The 26481-nt window shown below is 29.1% G+C and overlaps 2 protein-coding genes across 3 annotated transcripts; both read left to right on the plus strand.

The window, feature by feature from the left end:
• The first annotated feature begins 467 nt into the window (after positions 1–467).
• On the plus strand, positions 468–6887 carry cold (coiled). The gene is made up of 4 exons (XM_014424718.2): positions 468–766; positions 832–951; positions 1038–1216; positions 5179–6887. Exons 1-4 carry the CDS (start codon positions 709–711, stop codon positions 5257–5259), a joined length of 438 nt encoding a protein of 145 aa, XP_014280204.1. The 5' UTR covers positions 468–708; the 3' UTR covers positions 5260–6887.
• Positions 6888–11217: 4330 nt separating this feature from the next.
• Positions 11218–26143, plus strand: LOC106683330 (polymerase delta-interacting protein 3). Of its 2 annotated transcripts, none has more exons than XM_014424719.2 (7): positions 11218–11377; positions 11752–12050; positions 13449–13606; positions 15965–16020; positions 20288–20396; positions 23380–23543; positions 25282–26143. In XM_014424719.2, exons 1-7 carry the CDS (start codon positions 11307–11309, stop codon positions 25367–25369), a joined length of 945 nt encoding a protein of 314 aa, XP_014280205.1. In that variant the 5' UTR covers positions 11218–11306; the 3' UTR covers positions 25370–26143. The 2 variants fall into 2 exon arrangements, with proteins under 2 accessions (XP_014280205.1, XP_014280206.1); XM_014424720.2 differs by lacking the exon at positions 11218–11377 and adding an exon at positions 11533–11680.
• The last annotated feature ends 338 nt before the right edge of the window (positions 26144–26481 follow it).

Here is a 26481-nt window from a genome sequence, read left to right on the forward strand (position 1 = left end):
GCCCAAAATAAAGGACATCTTTGCAATCCCACCAAATACACAGCATAACCTTTTTTGGATGTAATCCTGCTTTTGGAGTCGTTAACCCCCAAATGATTTGAGACTCTTGCATGAAATATGTTAAGCGTTTCTGCGGTATCCCGTGTCGTAGAGTAAAGGTTGTCTATGACTAATGCTTGAATTTGGTCAACGTCAACAATTGAAGGACGACCCGAGCGCTTTACGTCTTCCAAGTCAAAAGTTCCGGTTCTAAACCGAGCAAGCCGCTTACGGACGGTGCTTTCTCCTAAGGCATCATCGCCAGACACACTGCAAATTTTGTTAACTGTCTGTAAAGCGGATTCCTTTTTGGAAATAAAAAATCATTAAATGACGAAAATGAATTTTTTTCTCTTCCATTTCAGCAAGCAAAATACCACTTAAAGATGAGGAATCTCGGTTGAAACTGATGTATGAAAGCACCTTAACTAATCCTTTTTTAGAAGATGTAAACATTATTGACCAAGTTATCATGATTTTTATAAACACAGAGAGAATTAAATTGAAATATTGAAAAACGCTACGAACTTATTTTACAAGCCAATAGACGACCAACCAACTTCAGTTAGTCTTTAGCGGCCATGTTGATTACTAGGGGTGTGTCAGTTTTTGAAATTTCTATCTGTTTTTAATTTGTTTCTCATTAGCTCCCCTGTTAGCATTGTTAAGATGACAACATTTAGGCATTTATTATCGATTGCTTTTGTTTGCTACATTTTCAAGAGTGGTACGTATTTTATTTGAAGTGATGTATTTTTTGTTTATGTTTATTTACAAAACATTATGTTTTAGTTCATACTTTGGAGTGTTATGTGTGTCATGAACAGGATAGTAACGATGGAAAGTGCTTGAAAACTATAAAAACATGCGAACCAGATCATGATATGTGCCTTACTGAAATTAAATGGGGAAGTATGTGTTCCTTCATTAATCATAGTATATACTAGGGCCTTTGTACTATTTACCTTTAGTGATTAACTATTACTACCGGCTTTTAGCAACACCCTACTGGCAGGCGGGTGCTCAGAAGCAGTTTTATATTAGCAAGCGCTGTGCGACCAAGAGCCAGTGTGACAGAACTATGAAAAAATATACAGCATCCTGCACTCATGTGTGGTATGAAGATTGGAAATGTGCCGAATGTTGTGGAGGGGATAAGTGTAATTATTTTATTATTGTAAGTTTTTGTTTTTTTGTTAAATTTCTATTATTTATTTCCACCTCAATTCCGACCCTACACTCATAGTCATTTAAAGTTTATTGCATGTAGTTTCAATCGGTCAATCTCAAGAGATTGAATTACAAGTATTTTATTAAAAATTATAGGATAAATGTATTCCATATTTGTGTTGATAGTTAACCATTTAATGGCAAATCATGAAACTTCTATCTTGAATGAGTTCATCCATTTTAAAGGAATTGCATGAGGAGCTCCAGATCAAAACGGATTTTGCACATTTCGACATTTGTTAGTTAGTAACTTTTTGTTCCAGAAAGGAACATTTCATATTTTGACTTTTTCTCAAATTAATATACACAATGTTTCAGGGTTAAATGTCCAAACTGATAACATGAATTAAGAACTTTAATAATATGATTTAAGGACTTCAAAACAAGAAAAGCTGTTGTTTAAGAGATATTAAAATTTAAAGATTTGCGTTATTATAAATTAATTAGGCTATAATAAATAAATTAATATGTGATCCAACTACTTTATTAATGAAATGTAAGTATTAAAATTCATATTTAATGTTGTTCAAAGTAACTACTTTAAGAACTAAGATAGGCTTGGAATCTTTCTTTCACAGTAGCTATAGCCGAACAGCTTGCATTCTGATCAACATTTAATATTAATTTTAATATTTAGATTTCATTATCAAAGTAGTTAAAACACGTATCAATGTATTTATTATAATCTGAATAATTAATAACAAGGAAAATCTTAGACATGAACATCTAAACAAAGTGTTAACTGATCTAAGTGATTGGCTTGAACATTAAGACAGGCTAGGCACCTTTCTCCCACAGTAGCTATGGCAGAATGGCACTGGATATGTGTTATTGTCATGCTCCGGATCTGGCATTTCAGAAATGTTTTGTTTGTGGTGATATCAAACAAAAAATGTATGCAGACTTGGTCAACGACCAAGGAATCAAGGCAAAGAACATTAAGGTCTTTGTAAAGAATTAAACAAAGGAAGTTAATGGAAACTTGTGAAACTATATCACATCTACGTTTCTCTTCAGCCACTGCTACTGTGGAAGAAAAATTTCTTTCTAAATGCCTTGTTCGTCTTGAATCACTTTGAACAACATTTAGTGTAAATATTAATATTCATATTCAATTAATAAACTAGTTAGAACACTTATCCATTAATTTATTATAACCCAAATAATTCATAAGAATAAAAATCTTAAGATGTGAATATCTTCTAAACAAAGTGTTAATGGGATATATTTCCAGAGGGAAACCTTTTCTTGTCTTGTGGTCCTTAATCCTCCACTGGCACACTGTCAAATACATATTCTAACATGGGGGAAGGATGCGGCTTTTCTATTATACCTATGATCTATTGTATTATATGCCCCAATGTGCAACGCCATTGTGTCTCCTATTCCAACCATAGTAGGTGAATCAATTTCCCATTCCGCAGGATCACCACTTAATAAAAGATGATTCCTCCTCTACCCCCCAGGCTGGATTTGACCAGTGCTGCAGCAGTTAATGAGCTTGTTAAGGTAGATGCCTTAACTCCCTCGTCCCATGTCAGATATAACTGTCATTGGTCGACTGTTTTTTCGTTGTGTATACGTGAATTCAACTCTACCCAACATGTGGTTACATTAGAGAACTAGTTCCAAAAATTTCATAGGAGAGATTCAAGATGATAAAAAATACAAAATTTCTAAGAAAGACATTCAAAGCTACAAATAAATAAAATATTAGAAATTCTATTTACATCTACTACATTTAGTTTTTTGGGGAGGAGTTTATATTATAAACATTTTGGATTTATTCTACATTATATGATTATTGGATTATTATAAACATTCTAAATTTTATATTACATAGGTAGTGAATTCTCAATGCTTTTTTTTAGTCCGTGACTAATTCCAGGAACATCCAAGATTGTATATAATCTTTCATTTAACCATCATCATACGATTTGTTTTATAAAGGTATTAAGTAGTTATCAATTTATATATTTAACAATTATTCACCTTATTTTTTCACAGTGTATTCCCATTTGTCAAATTATTGTCTGTAGTAAATTTTAAAAAAATTATAATAATAATAATTTATTTATTTGAATGTTTATGGGAGAACTCCCATACAAATAGAGTTAGTCTGTAAAATACATAAATTAACAATCATTGTAATAATTATATAATAATAATAATCTACAAACTATTAGATTAATATATAAGCTAATAACAAAACAGTATACCTAGATAGTGAAGTAAAAATCATTTATATAAGCTAATAACAAACGGTATACCCAACCTGGGATTTCTACATTAGAGTGAAAAACCGAACAAAAAAGACATTACTTACTTAATATTACATTACTTACTTAATGAAATAAAAGAAACAAAAACTATACATCAATTTTTAAAAAGTAATATCATTTATAAACTAGTGGTCCAAGGTACCACATCGCTTGGAATTTTCATGAAAAGGCTGATTTGAATTTTTTAGTTTAGGATTATTGCAAGCAGAGAATATATACCTAATAAAAAATGTGAAATACAGTGTAATATAAAAACAAATAATGAAGTAAGAAAATTAAATATTAATTTTACATGAGAATTTAAATCAAATGTAATAGTTGTTTACTAACAGTATTTAGTAACTCCTCTTGCTCTCACAACTCCATTTAGTCATGGAGACGATGAAAAAGGGGAATATTCTAAAAAGATTCTGACAATTCAAAACTTGTTTTCCTTAAGATATTTTTAATTTATTAAATTATTATTGAATAAGGGGAGCGTGGTAAGGTGTGATGCTACGAGCTCCAAGGACCCAGGTTCAAATCTGGCTGTACAAAAAATTGTTTTCTGTTACACTGTAGCCGTGAGCCAACCTTGTGGGTTCTGGAGCCCTCCTGGGGTCCACCCGGCCTTATAAATTGGGTACCCTTAATTGGGTAAAAATCTGGTGATTGAGTATGATTCTGATCAAATCATCTCCTTGCACAACTTTTGGTCTAGTAACAGTACTTCCTTACAAAGTACTGAATCTCTGACTCTTTATGGGTTGTAATGGTCCAGATTTTAATTTTTTTATTATTGAATTATTAAAAGTCACTAAACCTATCAACTTCATGAAGCTTTACAAAATGGGGCGAAATGTCAGAAAATAAATGGTGGTTAACTATTTTTGTTTTCCTTTTGATCGTAATCCTGACCATCTTCTCTATAATTTTAAATTATTCCATATTAATAATGTTTGCTCATTTGTTATTTAATGTTCTTCTTCTTCTTTTCGACTTATAGTAGTTATTTCTGCATTATGTGTTACCTTTACCATTTAATTAATCCATGTTTTTTAAGTATTGTTCTCAATTTAAGCTTCTAAAGAGATCATTTTCTTTAGTCTTTTTATTAAAGTGTATCATCTGTTATGGATTAATGTGAGGACATTTCACCCATTATTTTTTTAATATTGTTTTCTTTAGTTTATTCAACAAACTTTGAAATATATTTTTCTTTTATGAAATTATTGGGCCAAGGTAATGTTTTGTGTTTTAAAAATATATTATTAATATATAAAAATATTATATCAATACTTATCTTACCTATACTTTAACTTTTTTATTGATTTTTTTTTTTACCTATTGTATAAGTTAAGTTAATGTTTGAGTTTTTTTCTTTTATACACTCTGGATTAACCAGGGATGTCTCTGTTCTAACTTGGAAGGATATGTGGAGTTCATACTGTTGTTGAAATGGCATCTCCAAGTAGTTGTATGTGGATATAGTCAGTCATAATATTTACTGATTTATGTTTTCTGTCAAAAGTTTCTACAATAATATTTTTCGGAAGTGTTACTTTTCTTGGGGTACAATATGGTGAATTTGTTCTGTAAATCATTCTCTTTTTTTTATTTTAATTTTTGTTCTCTTTTGTTTTTGTAGTCATCCAGTGCATACAGTAGGGCTTCATTTATTCTTGCTGTTCTTCCAGCTTTACTTCTCCAGCTGTTAAGAAAACTTTAACAGTTAAATTATAATCTCAGAGGACTTAAATGCAGCCAAATTTTACTGGTATAAAAGGATACATCAATAATCAGTTTATATTGAGATTTTTCATGCTTCTTCATTCAAGTTACTTCTGTTAGTAACTGGTTTACCCTTTTGTCTGAAGATATAGTAACCTGGGATTAGGATTAAATGAGGTTGAAATTGGAAATCAGATAAGTACCTCATGAAAATCAAGATCTACCATCTTAGTTATGATTCTGAATAATCATATATGTTAGAAACATATTAACTAATACTTTTAAAAAAGATATGATAAATATCTTTGTATATTTTTATATTGTACAAATTAATATATTACCTGTTGGATTTTTTAAAAGACATTTAAAACAATCATCATAGTTATATTTTGGTTTTACTAATATTTGTATTATCATAGTTTTATTTCATTGATTTTGATGCAAGTAAATTATGTAATTTTAAGAAATAATATTTTGTTACAATCATTCTTGATGTGTGACATGTACATCCGTGTACATTTTCATTGTTTGGAATTCATTTAGATATATACATGATTACAAAAAATGTGATAGCATTCCGTCCATTTCTTTTTTTTAATTTATTTGATTTTAATACAATCAACTGATTCTGAAAATTCAAAACTTGTTTTCTTTAAGATATTTTTAAATTACTACATTATAACATAATAATAATGTTTGCACATTTGTCATTTAATTTTATTTTAATTTGTAACAAAAACCTGTTTTTGACTTATAGTATTTTGTATTAGGTGAAATAATTTACTTTAGCTTTACCAATAAATCAATTCATGTTTATAAGTATTATCCTCAATTTGAGCTACTAAAGAAACTATTTTCTTTGGTCTTTTTATTAAAGTGTATATCTGTTACGTATTAATGTGATGACATTCCGTCCGTTATTTTTTTAATATTAAGTTTTCTTTAGTTCAATCAAAAAATTTGAAATTTGTTTTTATTTTATTAAATTATAGCACTGAGGTAAAGTTTAGTGTTTAAAAATATGTTAATTTATCAGTTATTGTTATTATAGTTTTTTAACTAAACTTTGATAATTTATAGTAGTTAACTTGGCATTAGCTGAAAGAATTTTTTTTTATTTATTAATTGATATTCTTCAAGAATCTCATCTCAATTTAAGGTATTTGAGAAACCATCATACCTTTGCTTTTTTTTTATTACATTTTTTTAAAAATTATATTTGCTATAGTTACATGTGATAAAACTCCGTCCATTGTTTCTTTAATTAAATATTATATAAATTGAAGATGCATAGTATGTTTTATTGAGCTTTGTATTTATTTTAACGTGTATCAATTATCATTATATATTTAATTGTAATCTTTTTTTTATTATATTAAACAGTACATTGTAGTACTTATAATAACATATTGCTCTGCAATCTGTAATTATGCCTTATATAAGTATAATGTAAGATTTTATTTGGTTTATCTGTTATCTGCTCATAACATATATACAATTTATTTTAAAAAATTTTATAAATTAAAAAAAATTATTTGATGAATAGTTTTTATTCAAAATAAGATAAAACAAATAAAAATTTAATTATATAGGTAACAAATTTTAAATAAACAAAATATGTTTTTAGATTAGTATTTTTATTTGAATAATACCAAAATGTGGTGACATCTATATTATTGATTGGTTTTATTTTATTTTTCCCATTATTGTTGTTCAAATGTTGCTTTATAATAATTAAAATGAGTGATGTTTATATATTCATGTTTATATTTTCCGTTTTAATTTATTAAGGAAAACGATGAGGTGTAGATAGTTGACCGTAGATTAATGATTGGAGAAGATTGTCGGGGGGGTGCAGTCAGCAAAGAACAACATAAATAAATAAATATGGTTTTGTTTATTTATGTTGTTCTTTGCTGACCGCACCCCCTGACAAACTTCTATAATTATTAAGGAAAACTTTTTTTTCTATAACAAATTAATATGATAACATTACCTTTGTATATTTTGTTTGTTTTTTACATTTTTATTTTTATTTTCTTATTTAGATTTTCTCTATAGTTTTCTTATTTTTACAATAAATTGTTGGACAAAATCGATTTTTTTTACATTTCCTATTATTTATAGAATTTGAGTAGATACTTTGTGTTAATAGTTAAAGGATAAACATTTTTATCTTAGAACTGGCATAATCAAAATGAGTCTTGAAATTGATCTATAGACTAAGAAATAAGTAAAACATTATAGAAAACCAACAGTGCCCTAGTAAAATGTACATTTATCCTGTAGTAGGAAGGGTTTAAGATTCCATCTTAAGTGTTCCCTTGTATTGTCAAGTACCAGACCATGCTATTTTAAGGTGATTGGCCCAACTGGAGACGGATAATCCTTTTATCAAGTAAAGGTGGTCCAGATAGTTTTGGGAACAAGAGTTCTTAAACATTATTGGAAATATTATAATTGACTTTAAAATGAAAGGATAGTGTCTTGATTGGTTACAGAATACTTTAGTGCTCAAATCGTAAAGACAAAAATTTGAGCTTGGGTTTGAAATGATGTAAGGTAAGGCATGAAGAAATCAGTTATCAATGGTCTAGAAAGAATGGGAATTTTATGCTATCGATACTGAAGAATCCAAAAGTATATTTAGTACTAATGATTTAGCAAATTAATGTAATTGCTGATAATGGTAGAAGTTTCTGAGGCATTGAGAACAAGACTTATCTGCAATTTTGAGAAAAATCCTCTAGGTGGACAAAGTTCCAAAATGTTTTCAAACTGCTTTAGACCAATTTTGTTTGTTTATTTTTTTAAACAAAGGTTTTAAAAAAAGTACTACTTTTGTTACTATAAGAATTTTATACCCTATTTTCTTGATGTGGAATAGTTAAATTAATAATAAATAATAATTAAAAATATCAAATATATATATATATATATTAACTGATGTTAAAACAAACATATCAGTTTAGTAAAATTATTTAATATATTTATATTTACATTTCAAATATCACTCTGCTTATAATCATAGAAACAGTTGGAAACTCGTGCTTAAATTTTCAGGTATAACATTGAAACATCCAACCTTAGTAACAATTGTCAAATAGGTTCTACTCAATTGACATTATGAGTGTCATCACCTTCCCACTAAATATCTCAATAAGGTAAATTTCTCTGGAGGATTTGTTTCTTCTACATCTTACAGTTCTGTATGGATTCTGTTTCCAAGCTCCTGGCATGACTTCCATTTTGCCAAGTGCTTCATAAATAAATTCTATTTTTTTATAGAAGCATGATTTGTAAAGCAAACTGCAAGGTAACCAGTGTGATGAAAGCTTGATTGCTGGAATTAGAAGCCAGATAATTTTTTGAAATTGAGAATCCCAAGGATAGTTGAGGTTTTTTAGCAGTAGCAGCTGGCTCACCATCTAGCTCTGAAACAATGTCCTTCATTCTGCTTGGTTCTTGCATTAGTACTTAGCCACCTCCAACCATCTTCCCTATCTGGTGAGTGGTAGGGTCAGTTTAGCATATTTTTTCTTGAAAATTTGTACAGGACTAGAAGATGTTAAAATGATCCTTTATAATAGAAAAGATTAATTCAGGAAGGATCTCTTTAGAGCGATACAACGCTGGCGCAAGACATGTGGCTTGATGAAATTTAATATACATAATCGTGTTCAGAATGCCATCTCACAAAAACAAGAACACTTTTACCATACAGCACATCATTCGGCCAAAAAAGACAAATGAAGTCGTTAAAATACCGCTCCATGGTTGCTAACACCTGTCAATTTAGCGGAAATTATTTGGAAGGGAAATCTAGGAAGAGTGTAGGAATAATAATATAGCCAATATACCAGACTTCAATATCAGCTGTTTGGTCAACTGAAGTCCCGACTTAATTTATTTTTAAAAAAGATGGAAAGACAATACCACGACCCTGAGAAAATGAATGTTTTAAAACCGTATGAATTTCTCCAAGCTTACAAATTGACACTAAATTAGAAAATACCTTGCTCTAATTAAAATTAAAGAATGTACATTACTAAAAACTGCCATTGAACACCAAAATCTAACAATCCTCATTCTCCTAGATTAATCCAAAGCATTTGACATGGTTGACCACAACATCCTTTTTACCAAACTACGAAATATATCCAACAGTGCTTTGCGATGGTTTCAATCCTTCCTTTCCGATCGGTCCCAGTACATAGTGGTTCTAGATAAACCGACATCAATGATTCAACCCCTCATCTGTGATGTCCCTCAGTTCATCGCTATCTACATCAGTGACCTTCCTCCCCTTATCCAACATTCTCAATAACATCTGTACGCGGATGATTTCCAAATTTACCTTTCCTTCTTACCTTCTGACCTATTCGTCACTGGGCCAAATAAAACAGCTTGAGTTGAATGCAGAGAAGACTAAGGCAATCATAATAGGATCCAATCACCTCCTGAAAACCATTCCAACCTTACCTAAACAACAATCTATTACAACTCCATCCATACGTCAAAAACCTTGACATCAACATGAAACAAACTCTCTCCTGGGAAAACCTCGTCTCCGACATTTCCCGTCGTACCTTCTCCAACCTAAAACGTTTAAATTATCTTCATCGCCTACGTCATTTTGAAACCCATTGGCTCCTGGTTACTTCTTTGATATTCTCCTAATTTGACTATTGTTGTATGGTTCACGAGGGTGTCTCTGGATAAAATTAAAACGGTTAATCGATTGCTTTCTACGTTTCATCTTTGTGGTCTGCAGTTCTAATATCCTTCCAACCTTCAAATCCCACATCCTGAACCATCTCCAGTCCACCTAATTCCCGAGTAATAACAATTAAAAGTTTCTAATAAGATGTGGATAGATGGAAAGAGAGATAATATTTAACATAAATATTATAGGATGTTTTAATATTAACAAAAATCTATAAACATGTATAAATATATATATACTCATGTAAACATCACTACTCCATTCGTTTTCATTTATTGGATTATTCCTTAAGATTATGATAGTTCGAGGATTTTTTTTTTGTTATTACCTTTTTGGTAATGAAACAAAAATATACCGTTGGTCTATATATTTTCTGTATTTGATGTTTCAGATTTTCGTTTAAACTCGTAAATAGGCATATTAGCAGAAATTGTACCTTTTCATTTCTTGTTTTTAGTTTACTAGCGTTTGATTTTTTATTTCTTTTTACTCTAAGGCTCTAAAGCCTTTTGACTCCTGTAATATTATTCTAAAGCTGTGAACTTGTAGGAGACCTCAAATTATGGCTTTTGTTGGTTGCTACCAATAATAAACTTACTATAGAATTAAATTCAGATGTAAATATCTGAATTTAATTCTATAGTAAGTTTATTATTTAATAGCTATTAAATAATAAACTTACTATAGAAAAATGTTCATTCTTCAGTAGAGTGTGTAAACTTATTCATTTATTCTGTTTCCAGCTGTGGCTAGTATGAGATAGAAATAGTGTAATGGATTTACATTTTAAACATTCGCTGTTTACAAAAACTGCATGTAATAATAGACAAACTTCAGAAATAAATTTTGGTGGCCAATAAAATCGTTTTCAGATTAATTAAATTGGGCCTGATCTACTTCACTATAAATATTGTATTAATAAATAATAAAGACTTTGTCACATTTAAAAGTAAAATAAAAACAATTTGATTGGATAAATATTTTAATTTGTAGACTATACATTCTGACATTATAATTGGTAAAAAGCATATCATTACAATAAAATGAAGTATTTTTATATCATAATTTGATAAAATTGGTCTATAAATTTAAAAATGGATCACTTACTTAATTAAAAACTTCTTTGAAAAACATTATATTGTATTCCTTAATATTTCTAATGGTAATTTTATACATCATATATATATATTTACATATAGTAATAATTGTGTACCTCGTTGTGTTGTGGCTACACTGCGATTCGAGTATTACTTTAGGTGGAAGCCACCGCGTTATCTGTTTTTTTCGCTATTTAGCTGTTTTGTACTTGACGGTTCAACATGGACGTTGGTCTTGACGAAATAATTAAAAACAAGTGGAAAACAGGATTGCCTGGGAGAAAGAATCAAGGGTAAGGTTTATTTTTTAAGAATATATATACTTGCTTATTATTTATGTCTAGTTCAATTGTTCAGTCTCATATAGGTTTCCAATCAAATGTGCTTTTACCTAATAGGATAGTTATCATTACAGGCACCAGTTTTTTTTTAAAAAGTATTTTTATTAGTAACAGTTTCAGTGTTCATCATATGTTTTTATAATACATATTTGTTTTTTTTGTTTCAATGTTTAGTTCACAAGCAAACCAAGGTTTATGATTACATTAAGTCATTTAACTCCAGTATACCTCCTTAGTGTTTTTTTTACTTCATAGGTAACATTTATTTGGAAACCTATGATTATCTGTTAGACTTAGTGTTTATTAATAAATCACTTTCCTTTCAGTGCATCTCGTCCTCGTGGTGGGAAAGATCGTAGTAGAAGAATGCTCTCGAATGGAGGAGTACGGAAAGCTGCAGTAATTGATGCCAGGGCAAAGATTAATGCTAGAAAAAGGGGTGCTGTGCGAGATGCTCGTGAAAAACTTAATGCTCTTCAGAGACAGAAGGACGCTAGGTTAAGGCTTAGTTCGCTAAATACTCCTAGGTTAGGAGCTGGAGGTAGAGTTGCAGATTTTATGCCAGGCCGAACTATAAACAATGCAAGTAGGCAGTTGAGTAGAGCCACAATGGATTCTTATCCTTGTAAGTCAAATTTTGATCAAATCTCTTTTTCTTTTTAGTTCAGCATGTTAGCTGTAAGAAACACCATCCCTTGAGGGATCGTTTTGATTTCTTACCTTTGGACTCATTCAGTTACTGCTTTTTTTTTAATTTGCATGAATCATGTCTGTTTTATATTCATGATGAAGAAGGGTTAAACCAAATAACTAATAAAATAAAAAATGATTTTACATAAAGCATCAGTTTAAATCGGATAAAGATAAGTAATATATTATTTATTTATGTTTGCCACTGTAGGTTATAACTGACAACTATGATCCACCATTTTCCCATTGCTCATAAATGGGTTTTTGTTCACCTGCTATGTGAATTATTTTCGTAAATACAATATAGATTGTATGTAATAACTTGTTTTGAAGATTATTAACCTCCTAATACGCTTAATTACTTACAAAATGCTGTCCATTTTCAAGGAACAGCTCTGAAATAATAAAGTTGTTAAAATATCAATAAATTTTATTGTTTTAGCACTTCAATTATTTTACTCTCCGACTGTTCCATGGTAGAACGCATCTTTTCTCACAATAATTTTAAACTTTGTAATTTTCAAAGTTTGTGTAGTAATTTTTAAATTTTCAAAGCTTCATGGAGTATGAACTCATGACAACTATTATGGACATATAACTATAAAAAAAATTTAATATGTCTGGTTACTGCTCTATTCCTTTTGATTCATAAATTGAGGTTATAAAGCCTAATTCTTTCTTTTATGAAAGGTGTAACTAACACAAAAAAATTTCCTAAAGCTTGTGCATTAAAAAAATGCAATATCTTTTTGCTTATTAAAATTTTTGGTACTTATTGAAAGTAACAGGGCAATTGTTTTACAAAGTTATCTTAATAATAATAATAATAATATACATCTGAAGATTTACTTTACTTATAGGTAAAGATGATAAATAATGTATCATTTTCTTAAAATATCTACTTCTGACTTGTAACAAAGCAATAACAGCTTGTGTATTTGGATCTAATTCCTCATGGTATGTTTGTTAGAGCAGGAAAGAAAGTTATTCCTATGCATATAAATTAATTCTAGCCTGACTAGAGAGGTCAAAATTTTGTTGGTTCCATCAGAGGTAAAGTCTTCTTAGGCCAGTTTCTAACCACATGCCACAGCACTTGGTCACTTTGGTTTGATCTCACAATCAGACAAATAATTTCAATTTTTAATAGTATGGTATGTGTGAAAATATATATTTTTATTGTAATAATTTTTCATTGCTTATAAAAGAGCTAATTTTCTTTATGATTTGTCTTATTAATTGAGATTTTATTAAATTCAAATTATTGAGAATTTCCTACAGCTTTGCAATTATGATATCTTGCTAACAAGTTATTAAAATAATTTTCCCACAGACCCGGCTGCTGCCAGAAGAAACGCAAGACCATACAGTAGGGGATCGACCAATGACAATATGATGGATGTTGATCGTAGATCTTGGGACCCAGCAAGCCTCCCACAGCTTGAAGTGCTTCTAATTCGACCAAATTCTGCTCCATATACTAGTCGACCTGTGAGTAATAGTGTATTGTTGTGATAATGTATGCTGGAGGAGCAAGATATTTTTCTCTGCTTAGAACTTTTGTACTCTCACTGGAAGGTTTGCTTAGCATCCAATGTTATATTTAATTTTCATTAAATTGTCTTCTGGTCTGTTAGATTAGTTATCTAAATTTGTTCTTTGAGTATGTAAAGTATGGGTGTTATAAAGAAATAATTGAAAAGTTTAAATTCATTTAATATTTATCTCTCTGAGATAAATTCAGAAATTTATCTACATTCAAAAGGTATTGGATAATACTTTCATATACATTTCATACAGCATCTTCGGTATTCATTATTGTTTATAAAAACAATTTTATATTATCATTTTGCTTCTAAATTGTCTTTTGTTCATTAAGTTTTACATCTGTTGTAAGATCTAAGAGAATAAAAATTGCAAATACAGTTGGTTAGAGAATATTTAAAGAATTCTTGTATAGTAGGTAGGATGTAAACAATACATTCTATATCATTAAATGTAATCTTTAGAAAGGAATCGGTTTCATAACAGTATTTGTATTTTTTCCTTTAACCATTTTAATTAATATTACTCATCATAAAATTAATTTTAAGAAAAAGAAAATTGACACAACCTCCAGATTTGTCTTCAGTCTTCTCAGAAGCTTCCAAAAAAATTTGATTCTACAAGTTCGACTGAAGGTATTGCTTATTATAGAGGAACCTATTTTTTTACTAGAGGAGAAGATTAGAAATTTTCATTGAAGAAGTCAGCATTTCTGAATTTTGACTTGAAGAAGTTATTGTTAGCAGTGAAAACAGCATGAAACAAAGAAAAGAAAAGAAAAAGACAGCACATGATTGTATCCTTGATTTGCTTCATTGCTTCCAATAAGCCATTGATTGATATCTACAAATTGACTCAAGTGTGATTCTCAGATTAGAATAAACGTGCTTATATTCAAGCTTTCTACTTTTTGTTGCGACCAGATATTTTGATCACCACTCATATTCCATTCTTGTTTAGTCTCCTGAATTGAAAATACATCTCATTAGATTAGTTTGGAGGAAGGAAGAAAAGAAGAAAAAAAATCAGAGTACCTCATTTGTGTTTAAATTTCTCAAAGGCTCCTGTACTAATTTAATCTTTAATTTTCCACTGAAATATGTGATTATACGCAGAATCATTTTTTATGTTTCAACCAGAAGAAATTATTTCTATCAAGAAAATACACCATATGATTATATCTGGAATTCTTAAGAAGAAATTGTTAATAATGAAGTGCTTGATCAAATAGGCAAACATAAATTGTTTCTTTGGAAGAAATGTTCATCTGCTAGCTTACTTTTTTTTTTAATTGGCATAACAGATTTCACTCTGTAGATATGATTGTAAACAGTAGTGTCTATTAATCAAGAAAATGAGTGTTCACTTATAACCTGATCATTATTACTTATGGATTTAAAAATTTCTAGTGTTAGTTTAGACACGCTGGTGTTGAAGTTCTTCAAATGATCGGAGATAAAAATTGAATGGGATTTCTTCTATAAATTTGCCAAAAAAATGAGCTTGATCTTCCATTATGCCACTATAATGCCGCAGACTTATAGTTGTTAGAGTAATTGACATCTTAGTTAATGGATGCAATTAAATATTGGACTGTAACTAAAATATAAGGAATAATGGGTCTGGCCTTTTTTCAAATTAAGTTTCACATTTATTCAAGTAGTTGATTCTTGGTTACATAATTAACATAGTTGAGAGTACAGTATTAAAATATAAAGTGACTGAAATATATGCCTCAGTGTTCCACCATATAAATCTGTTTGGAAGCTAGTTAAAATTAGTATGAAGCTATTTAATTTATGCACCTACTTCCTGTGCTGTTATCTAACATCTGTGTGGTTGTTAAGAAAGCTGAAATTCACAAAGAAAACATTTTAACATGAATTATTGATTTTATTTTAATTTCTCAAAGATATCAGTAATTGAAGATCTGGTTGATGGCATTTCTATTGAACAATTGAAAGGTATAGCACTTGTGATAGTTTATTGCAATTCTGCATTTGTATCAAGAAATCTCAAAACAACTTTAAAGAATAACAAGAGAGAAATATGCAGTGGATTTATTCTACTTAGTAAATTGTTATGAACATATATCCTGCTATTATTTTTAAGGGAAAACAAAAATAAAAGCTTCTACTTTTGGATTGATTATTAATGACATCGCATAGTATTTACCTGCTCTTGGAAGATTTTCAATTTCTTTTGATTTTCTTATATTCTTGTTAGGCTTCTGATGGAGGAGTCAGTTTGGAATTTGGTTAGAAATGTGATATAGCTTATACATCGTTGTAATTTCTGTTACAGAGAGAATTAAGAACTAATAAAGAAGATAGTTGGCTGAGACCGTCTCCTGCTATAAGGTATTCAATACAGAAAATTAAAAAGCAAAAAAAAAAAAAATATGTATTGGGTTGTAGCATGTCAAATGTCATCAATTATTTTGGAGTAAACCTATTGTTAAAGTTTTTAAGAGAATTTATTTTGTATTGACAAAACAGTACTTTATGTCAAGAGTTTACATCAATGGTTTTTTAATTAATATTCCATTTAAAAAAAAATATTAATGTTCTTATTAAACTTGTCACTGGTTTATTTATTCAGGTAAGTTTGGTATTAATCAATGGCTAAAATAATTTTATCACTAACTATGCCACATCAATATCAATGACCTAAACTTACATTTAAGAATTTGTTGCGATTATTAAATATAAATGGGGTTAAAAAGTTTGGATTATGGCAACATTTCTGTATTTCTAGGCTAGCTATGTCTACATAATATTTGCAATAACTCACAATTTTGGAATTTCTATCAATCATAAGACAGCATTTAAAATAAAATTGAAAAGACATAATGAATGATTTTGCCTATGGCTAGTATAACTGTGTTAACATAATAGGGAGACATTATTGATTAATTTTTAGAATATGGCTGACTTCTATTGACAGTATTTATATGTATATTAAAAATTAATGTGAATATCACTCCTTGTAATTGAACATTTCATGTGTTGTTTTACTTAGTCATCTATTGTTGGAAGTTCCCATATTTAATCACGTTTGGGTTTTCATATTTAACTTTCACATCAAGAAGTATACCACCTGTTCTATCATTTGAAATTTCTACTCTTCATAGTGAAGTGATATTAAGACTCCTATTATTGAATACAACTTGAAATTATCTATTGCTGAAATGAATAAGGACAAGTTAAGCATTAGTGGAGAGGACTTCAACGGCAGGATGCTTGTTCCAATTTTTACTAGAATGTTGTATAATGAATGTGGAATTGGTAATGCTTAGAAATCTGAAGATGAAGGAGTATGAGGTCTTCCCAGCATTACTTATGTTTAGAAATGATGTAATTTGCAAAAATCCTTGGATTTTTTTATTAATTTATTTTTGTTTTGTTGTAACATGTTTATAACTAAACCAGAAAAAGTTATTTCACTTTTGATTGAGAGGGAAGATTCCATGAGTAAATCTGCTGGGTCTACCTTGGAGAAGAAATTCATGATAATGATTTCAGATTAAAAATGTTTGACCTGCTACAAAATATTGATGAAGAGTTCATATTTGTCAATCACAGAATTCTAACAAAGAACTTTTTGTACTATCAGAAATGAAAGACTACAAGGCCAAATTCCGTTGGTTTACTCTTAAATCTTACCATGAGATATATGTAGTTTAATATGGCTAAGTGGAATTTTATGTTATGCCTGATTTCCCATTTTAGAAATATCGAAGAAGAAAATTTAAGTGATGCTGTTCAAGATTCATATTGATTATTCTCAACATTCATCTTCATCATGTATTAATAATAATTTATCTCAATTAAACTAACCTATGATTTGATAGTACCTGAAAATGAAATTGAGGTTCATACAATGCAACTGAATTGAAAGGAATATCATGGAACTATATTGTTTTTCTTGTTTAAAATTATTGATTTCTGTATTGCTGTAAATTTCTTCTCGCAACTCGACACATCTTTAGAACTTGAAGACATCATTGCTATTAATTATTTTCTTATCAGTTGGCATTAATGAGGACAATATGACATTTGATATCTTAAAACAAACAAAATATGTGATTAGAGTAATTTAATATTTTAACTGTTATCCAATAAATGGTTAACAAATTTTGACATCTGTTAAAGAAAACAGAAGAGAAGTTAAGAAAAATACTGCACAAATTTTCTGAAATATCTCTTGTTCCCAAATCATATTTGGTGATGTGTCAGATGACCTCAACATTTTCATTGAATTTTTTTGTACTTGATCAGTTTAAAAACAAACTTATTTATACTGGTTTTAAAAAATTCATCTGCCTCCACCATTTTTCATAAAAATCATCTGTTATCACTATGTTCTGTAATATGAAATGACCGCTTCCTGAATTTATGAATCATTGTAAAGTTTTCAGCCAATAATGTTCTACTGGAAGGATTACAGCAATGATAATGTAGTGATGAGTTCAGTGAGTTCATATGAAGGCAGGCTTTTGAAGATGGTAAAGCATTAATTTCTGCTTGTGTTTCCACAACACAACTTTTATATTTCATAGTAGTCTATGGCACAAACATTCTTCTTTTTTAAAGGAATTTGATGGTACAAGCTCCATTCCATCTTAAGATACATTGATCTTGATTTAACCTGATCGAATGTTTAATTTCTTTTAACTGTTGTTAAATGTGAATGACCATTTCATTGATTGCTGCCAGATATGTTCCGTGACTGCCACATTTCTTTGCTTCTGATACCAAAAACCCATCTGATTATCTCAACGACCAAGAAACACTTGAACTACAGCAACATGATTTTTTTTTGTAAATCGTTCAACATCTATAGCACCCTTTTAGCACATCATTTCTATGTTAATTGAAGCAAAAGCATTACATGTGTATAGTGTTATAATAATAATAAGCAAATTAACTACAGTTGAACCTTGCTAATCTGACTTCCTCTGGTCTATCCTATTCATGGAGTTTCTATTCCTAGAACTCCTAACCAGAAAGTTCATGATAAAAATTTCTCTGAAAACATTGTGATTTAATTGAAACCTTTCCACATTTTTTCATTTGAAATTCTTCCAAGTTTATCTTAAACATGGTCTGGTGAAGTAAAATTATCTTAAACAACTAACATTTCTTTAATTTATTAATTGAAAGTTGATGTCCTTGAGCGGCTGGACAAAAGTGTGTTTTGATTTTGAAATTGTATTTCTTGATCCTTGCTGAGTATTATCAATTAGGTTTGGAGGAATAAAACTCTTTTTTTGTTTGTTTAAGTTTGTGATTCTGTTTGTCATTTTATAGACTTTATTACTTACATTATTCTGTATACTATTTCCAGTTGTATGAAGTTATCCTTAATGGATTATTAATGTTTATATCATTTTTCCTATTGTATTAGTTTTTGCCTGTATTCTTATATAGTCAAGTCTAAAGGGTGTGAGACATTATTTATGGATCTTAATATTAGATTTTTATTTTAAAAATCTTTAACCAATCCAATTACATTTAAAAAACATTTGTAAAAGAAAATATATTATCATCTATTAGTCGGTTCTTTACATTTTGTGAATGTTTTTAAGTTATAGTTTACCATGTAGTAATCAAATGAGAGTTGATGTTTTTTTTTACAGGGCATTGCAGAAAAAGATAAAGAGCGATGTACCAAGATAAGAATTGAGTGTTTGCCATTACTGATTATTTTTTATTCTGGTTTACCAAAATTTAGATATTTGAGTTCTACACTTTAAATTTGCAAATTCTATAGTGGTAAATGGTGTCTGAACTAAATTGAACTTGAAAATACATGTTTCCTTTTTAATATTGGTTCACTAAGCATTTCAACATGATCTTAACACTTTAGGGACCACAGCTGTTTCATATGCCTCCTCAATTATTTTGCAGGATGGTAGGCATATCCAACCATTACTGCAATCCACAAACTAACTTGTTTTAAGTATTCACAAGCGATAAAAAAAATCAAATTATTTTTTTAGAATTACAGTTTTTGTTCTTATGAAAATTATTATTACCGTGGATTCTACTCATCTTTATATTATCATCATAAAAATTCCCAGAAACTGATTTCTAATTGTTAAGTGTTTTATTTTACTGAAAAGAATAAGAAATCGGAAAAAATTAAAAATAGAAACGTTATTATTTTTAAGGTCAAATTTATTTTTAAAAAAAAGCTTTTACATTATATTCTACAGTTATAGTAAATTGTTAATTCTTGTGGAATAAGTCAAAACAAGGCAAGCCAGATATATGAAGTTCATCTAGAGAGCATTTGAGAGAAAAAAAATTATCTGGTCAATTAGAAAAGATGAACTCAAAGGGATTGGTCATTTAATCATTAATATTTTACCAAAGGCAACATTTAAATACCAAATGATTTTAATGAAATTTACAGGTTGTTAGCTAATCTGATACTAGTGCTAGAATCAGGTTATCTTTGTTTGTTCTTTAAGAGTGCGCTGGTGTTAATATTCAATAAAAATCAAAAATGGATAGATTTCACAGCTGTCTGTTAATATTTTATTATGCTTATTAATGATTTGCTTAGTGATTATATATTTGAACCTTGATGATCTATAAGTACTTTTATGGCTGTTTAAAGGAGAGCTGAAGAGAGTATAAAATCAAGGTTGGAACCACTTAGACAAGAGGAAGGTTATAGGATTGTCGTTTCCAATTTACAGCCAACTGTTACCCATGAGGACATTAAGGTATGTGATAAAATAATAACCTTTTATTATTACAAGTTTCATTAGTTAATAATTATAAAAGATTTAATAGTTTTAATGAGTCATGATAGTTTTTATTTAAGTAGGTCAAATATGCGCAACCTCCTTATGAATTGATTACAGGAATTGTTATTTGTGATTTGACAGTTGTGAGTACTGTACTATATAACCAGGTATTTTAATACCACTTATTTGACAAAAAATTTGGGGAATTTTTATATCATTAACTCTTTACCGCTGAAGGTGGTGCTGGGCTACTAGGTGTGACGAACACTGACGCACCATAAGTGAGAGCTGATTTAGCTGCTGTTTTTCATCAATATTTTATCCTTCTTTATAGAATTCTTTTTTTTTTTTTTTTTTTTCTCTACAGTTTTCCATCTTCCTTTTTGGCATGGACTGGTGCAGTTAAAAACTTTTCATTTTAATTTTTAAAAATTTGGAATGTACCAATAAATTGTTTTTTTTTGTTTATTTTTACAAAAATGCCTACCTAAAACACACTGCCTATGAGAAATATCAGTTAATACAAAAAGTTGAATCAAATACAACCTAATGAGAAATTTCAGATGCAAGAGGTAATGCTTCTTATTTCATAGGATTTGTTTCTGGAGATTATAGAACGTAGTTACACTTAAGAAATCAAAACCAAAATGTTTTAAAATTGAAAAAAAAAATTATTTATAAAATAATGTAACACTAATTAAAAAGTTGAAATAATGAGTTAATATGTTTAACACATATATATCATTTTAAACTATCGTGATCATTACTATATCATTTTGATCTCTTTAACGCTGCCTACTTGAATTTCACCATCCGCATATTTGTGGACATATGCATTGTTAGATATAAAATTAGTATAACAATTTCAGAAACTAACAATAATATGGCTATCTATCGTAATCATTCAATTTTTACCTATTCTCATAAGAGGTATTACAATAATCATAATAAAAATACTGCATTTTTTAGATATCATATTTTTTTTACTCTATCAAGAATGTTTTTACTTATTGCTTCTGATCATTCCTTCTTTCCTATAAAATTTCAGAATATGTTACTTTCCTTGTACTTCAGCATCTTAGTTTTCTGGAAATGAGTAACTACTTAAAAGTGATTCTTTAAAATTCTTAAAATTTTACTTGTCCGCATAACTTTATCATATATAATCAGTTCATGAAAGCATCAGAGTTGGATTCAGCATTAGCCATATTTTTTTATCATAAGATAGTCGAGGCCCTATTGGTCATTTACGAATTTTAAGTGGGGTAAAAGGGTTTTGAGCTAAATTCTTTTACTTATAGATCATGCTGCTGCTCTTATTTTCCAGATAAGGGAAAAAAAGAAGTAAATATTAAATATAGTAATAATTGAGCAAGTTTTGATTGCTAGGTAGAATAGAACCGGGAAGTATTTACTTGTTAAGGGGTGTGACTTGCTGACAAATATATTGAATGAGAATCAAACAATTTTTTCAACCCCATCAGATTGAAAATTATCTGCTAGTGACTCATTCATTCATCAGTAAGGTGGAGCAAATGGTTTTTATTGTTGGTGACTTTATTTTTTATTTCAGGAAGCTAAAAGTAACCTCCTAGGGTGTACATATGTTTGGTAAAGAATGGCTGAGGTTATTATTTCCGGCCTTTTCTTGAGCTCGCAGTGATTATTATAATAGCTTATTTAAGTATGCACTGTGGAATATAAAGTAATAAAATTATGTTTATCATTACCACGGGATAACTTGTAATTCGAAACAGTTAAATAATATATATTTTGAGTTATAATTCGAGTACAGTAGAAGTTTAAGTTTAAGTGTAAATTTAAATTTGTTATTGAACATGTTTTTTTTTATTTCTTGTTATTTGGTATTTAAAGGAGTATAATTACATTTTAGCAAAAAATTGTTTCTTAATAGATTTACTTATTATTTAATTAACTTAAGTAAAATTATGGTGTTTAAAATACTCAAACATTTCTTATATTGTTATTTATAATCTATATTTACATTTTTCTACATTTACTTAACTTTTTTTTTCTAAATGCAGCCCTCAGGTATCTCTGTTTTATAAATTATTTGACTTTTAAAACTAACAGATCTTATCATAAGTGGTGCTTTTTGAAGTAATATTTATCTATTAAATAAATCAAATTGCATTCTTGTATAGTCTCAACACTATATCTGTCACCCCAGTGAATATGTGGTTAAGTCGAATTTTGGTCAAAATGAGTTAAGTGGTCTAAGAGAATCACAGAGGCAACATCTTCGTTGTGCCTAAGTCAGTCAACCTGTCAACCTGCAAAAGCCTAGTGTCTGTTGTCAACGGTCGGTGAACAATTAGTCAACTCTATTATCTAATTAGTGATAAGACATATCAAATTGGTGTAAAACAAGTAACAAGTTACCAACGTTTTGGTAGTATTGACGAAATTTCGATGATTTACCACAAACACCTGATTTTACATAAATGTTCAAACTTTAAAAGTTGTCCCCTGAAAAGTAAGGAATTTTGACTTAACCACATATTCACTGGGGTTACAGATATATCTCCAACATTTCAGCCATCCTCAAGGACAATCTAAATATTTAACAGCTTATTATTTATTCATTTGTAACAACTATAACAACTACACTATCACTAATAATATAACATACCTACGAATACAAATTCCTACCTCACATAAAAATCCAAAAATTGCTCTGCAGGCTATTCTGCCCAGGTCATTAATTATAAGACAAACACGCCCTTTGAAAAAGACAATTATTAGAAAGCCATATTTATTAAAACTAGCACATCTTATCATGAGTGGTGCTTTTTGAAGTAATATTTATCTTTCCTGTGTGTATATGTGCTTCGTTTTGCATTTAGATTGACAAAAGTAATGTGAACTACTTTTGAATATTAAGTGGTAATAGACTAATTTTTAAATAAATATGCATTTTCATCCTGTTCAAACACAGGAATTATTCGAGGACATTGGACCACTGATTGGCTCACGAGTCGTCCGGCCTGGTACTGCTGAGGTTGTTTACAGAGACTTGAAGGATGCCATTGCTGCAGTTGACGCTTATCATAACAGGCAACTTGATGGCCAGCCGATGAAGTGCCTCCTTGTAAAACCAAGGTATTGCTTTCATTCATTCGTTTATTTAAAACATTGGATTTATTTATACTTCATAATTTAATTTATAATTATGTTTATAAGTCTATAACTAGCTATATATTTGATTAATCTTTTAATTAAGTAATCATTTGTAGTGTATGATTACTTACTTAATATATGAATTCAACAATTATGTTAAAACTATAATTATTTTGCTAGAGTTGTAAACAAAATGTAGAATCTCATTGATGTGGAGTTTTTTTCCCAGTCTCTAGAAAACCACCCGTCAATTAAAAAAAATATATATATATATATATATATTGATCCCCTGAGGAAATGAGTAATGTTGGAGTTCAAGGAACATCTTAATTTCCAACTATATAATTTGAAGTCAGGATTACATCTTTTGGGTTTATTAAGCTTAGAGAAAAAATAGAGCAATCATGAAAGCTGCAAAAATCAGCAAATTCTATTCCACCAGGACCAAAGTTAGTAAATTAGTTAAACTTAAGTATTTTGTTAATGTTGGTGATGACATCAGTGTACATAGAGCCCTATCTGATGCTGAATTGTTTGTATGTGAGGACAAAGAAGATAACGAAGAACAACACCTGGGCTCTAGACACATTAAGTGAGGCAAAGTCATCTTTATACACCCCAGAAAGCGATTTATATAAAATCCTTGGGAAGGATGAATGTTTATGTAAACAGTAAACATCAGGAAATTATAATTTATTGATTAGATGGGTATTAAATTCCTATTAAAGTGTGTAAGAGTGTATTCCTGATTTGTTTCATCTTGAGTGAAGTCCTTTCACATATCTGAAAATTCAAACCTTAAACTACACCTTTTGTGAGAAAGATATATATAATTATAACAATGTTTTTTTTTTTATTTCTTGAATACTTAATACAATTTTTTTTTTTACTATTCTCATTAGAATTAATTAGGCTAATTAAGAAATGTTAAGTAAATAAATGTTATTAGTATGAACTAATGAACTAGTACTAAATATGAACAAACCCATTTGAAGTCCATGTTATATGTTAAATGCAAAGGACCTCCTGGTAGCTTTTTAGGTGACTATCCGAAATTAAAGTCACTTTTATATTTTTTAATAAAGAATACGCAATGTTATAAAACAGAATTCTGGCTATGGTCGAACTTTCTTGCTGAACGTGTGTCTAATGATTTAAAACTTTGTGGTTCTCTAAATTTCCATTTCTAAAACGAAAAATTCTAATATTAATTAATACAGCCTGATTTTTTAATTTTTGTAAACCTTACATGTTAAAAATATTTTGGGGAAGTTCAGGAAAAGTAGCGAATTTGGATTTACCGTCAGTATTAGGTGTAATACCTTGTTTCCATTACTTTATTATTATTTTTATCCATTACTTTATTAGAGTTTTAAAAACATCAAGAAAAAAAACGACACAAACCAAACAAGAACTACAAGCAACTAACCTATCAGAATGATAACACAAACTGGTGTGAAGCTTAACTGGTCTGTTGTGTGACATCATTCTCCATTTAGTAAACCTATTAACAGACTCTAAACCATGTGTTATATCGTTTTAACTTGCAAAAAGAATGAAATATTTCTTCATCCAACTCAACTTTTTCTATTTAGTAGGGTTAAAATTGTATTAAATGTATTAAAATGTATACCCTTAATGAATAAATCATAGAGATTTAACATTTGTAGTATCATAGGTAACCGTTTTGATTTCTCAATGATAAATTTATTTGTTACAGCTCTTCTTCAAACAAAGCAATGGTTGGTACTAAAGGGATGGTGGTACCAGATATCAGCACTATCCACAAGGCATTGTTTATGAAGTGAAACTGACAATGAGTGGGATAAATATATTTTAGTACCTAAAATCTGGTCTTCTGACGTCATGAAGATTTCTCATAATCGATGATTTGATAAGAATATAAGATTTTTATTATTAGGCAGAAAGCACATTGTTTATTTAATATTTTGTATAGGAAACTTGTGTAATTAATCTTCTTGTTAACTGATAACAGTGTAATAACAATTATAAATAAATTTATTATATGTAATTTTTGAAAATATTCATTGTGTATAAATGTTTTAAACCATAAATCATCAATTCTTTGGGTGTCCATTAACATATGTCAGTGATGGATCAGTAAACAAACAATTCCATGGTGGGTTTGAATGGAGGTGTTCCAACCTCTATTGTGGTTCAGTATCAGTATTGTTGGTGCTGCCTCAGTATAGCTTCCGTGATATTTCTAATTAATTCATAACCACATTTTCATAGTTTTAAAGCTTTTTTTTTTTAATTTATTACTATAAATGATGATCAAGGATTGTATGTGTCTGGAAGTATACAATATTATAGATGAAATCATATATATATATATATATATTGGTAGTTCATTTGAAAATAAAAAATAGATTATTAAATCTATTTAAAAAATAGTGATGTTAGCTTTACTATCATTGTTACTCAGACTACTGTAAATATTTATTTTTTTATCTTAACGATTTTCTCCATTTGGTATGTTGCTTTTTTAAGCAATTTTCCAATTTCCTTTGCAAAAAAAAACTTCTACCTGGATAAGATAAATAAAAGTTTCTCAGAGATATCATCTTACTTACACCCTCTCATGAAATTCCTATCTTGCAAGTTTTAGGTCAGTTGTGCCTTTCTGTGATGAATAATTACCCTGAGTATCTTGAAGTTGAAGTATTATTATTATTTCCTTACCATTTTTTATTATCACCATACATCAGAAGAATATTTCAAAATTATCCTTATTAATCCCTGGAACTCATCAATGTTGTGTCACACTCCAACATTTAGAGCAGTGTATTTAATTGCTCCTTTCTAAGAAACAATTAAAAAATTGCATGAAAAATTTTATGTGATACAGAACTGGTATTCAAAAATCCATTCTCAAACAAGGACTGATTGAAACTAA

This window comes from Halyomorpha halys, unplaced genomic scaffold, assembly GCF_000696795.3.
Source record: "Halyomorpha halys isolate HHAL.00 unplaced genomic scaffold, Hhal_1.1 Scaffold478.1, whole genome shotgun sequence".
NCBI lineage: Eukaryota > Metazoa > Arthropoda > Insecta > Hemiptera > Pentatomidae > Halyomorpha > Halyomorpha halys.

Coding starts and splice junctions, on each gene's coding strand:
- cold (XM_014424718.2), top strand. CDS start 709: ATGACAACATTTAGGCATTTATTATCGATTGCTTTTGTTTGCTACATT. Junction 767..831: donor TTGCTACATTTTCAAGAGTG/GTACGTATTTTA, acceptor ATTATGTTTTAG/TTCATACTTTGGAGTGTTAT. Junction 952..1,037: donor TACTGAAATTAAATGGGGAA/GTATGTGTTCCT, acceptor ACCGGCTTTTAG/CAACACCCTACTGGCAGGCG.
- LOC106683330 (XM_014424719.2), top strand. CDS start 11,307: ATGGACGTTGGTCTTGACGAAATAATTAAAAACAAGTGGAAAACAGGA. Junction 12,051..13,448: donor CACAATGGATTCTTATCCTT/GTAAGTCAAATT, acceptor ATTTTCCCACAG/ACCCGGCTGCTGCCAGAAGA. Junction 23,544..25,281: donor TGCCTCCTTGTAAAACCAAG/GTATTGCTTTCA, acceptor TATTTGTTACAG/CTCTTCTTCAAACAAAGCAA.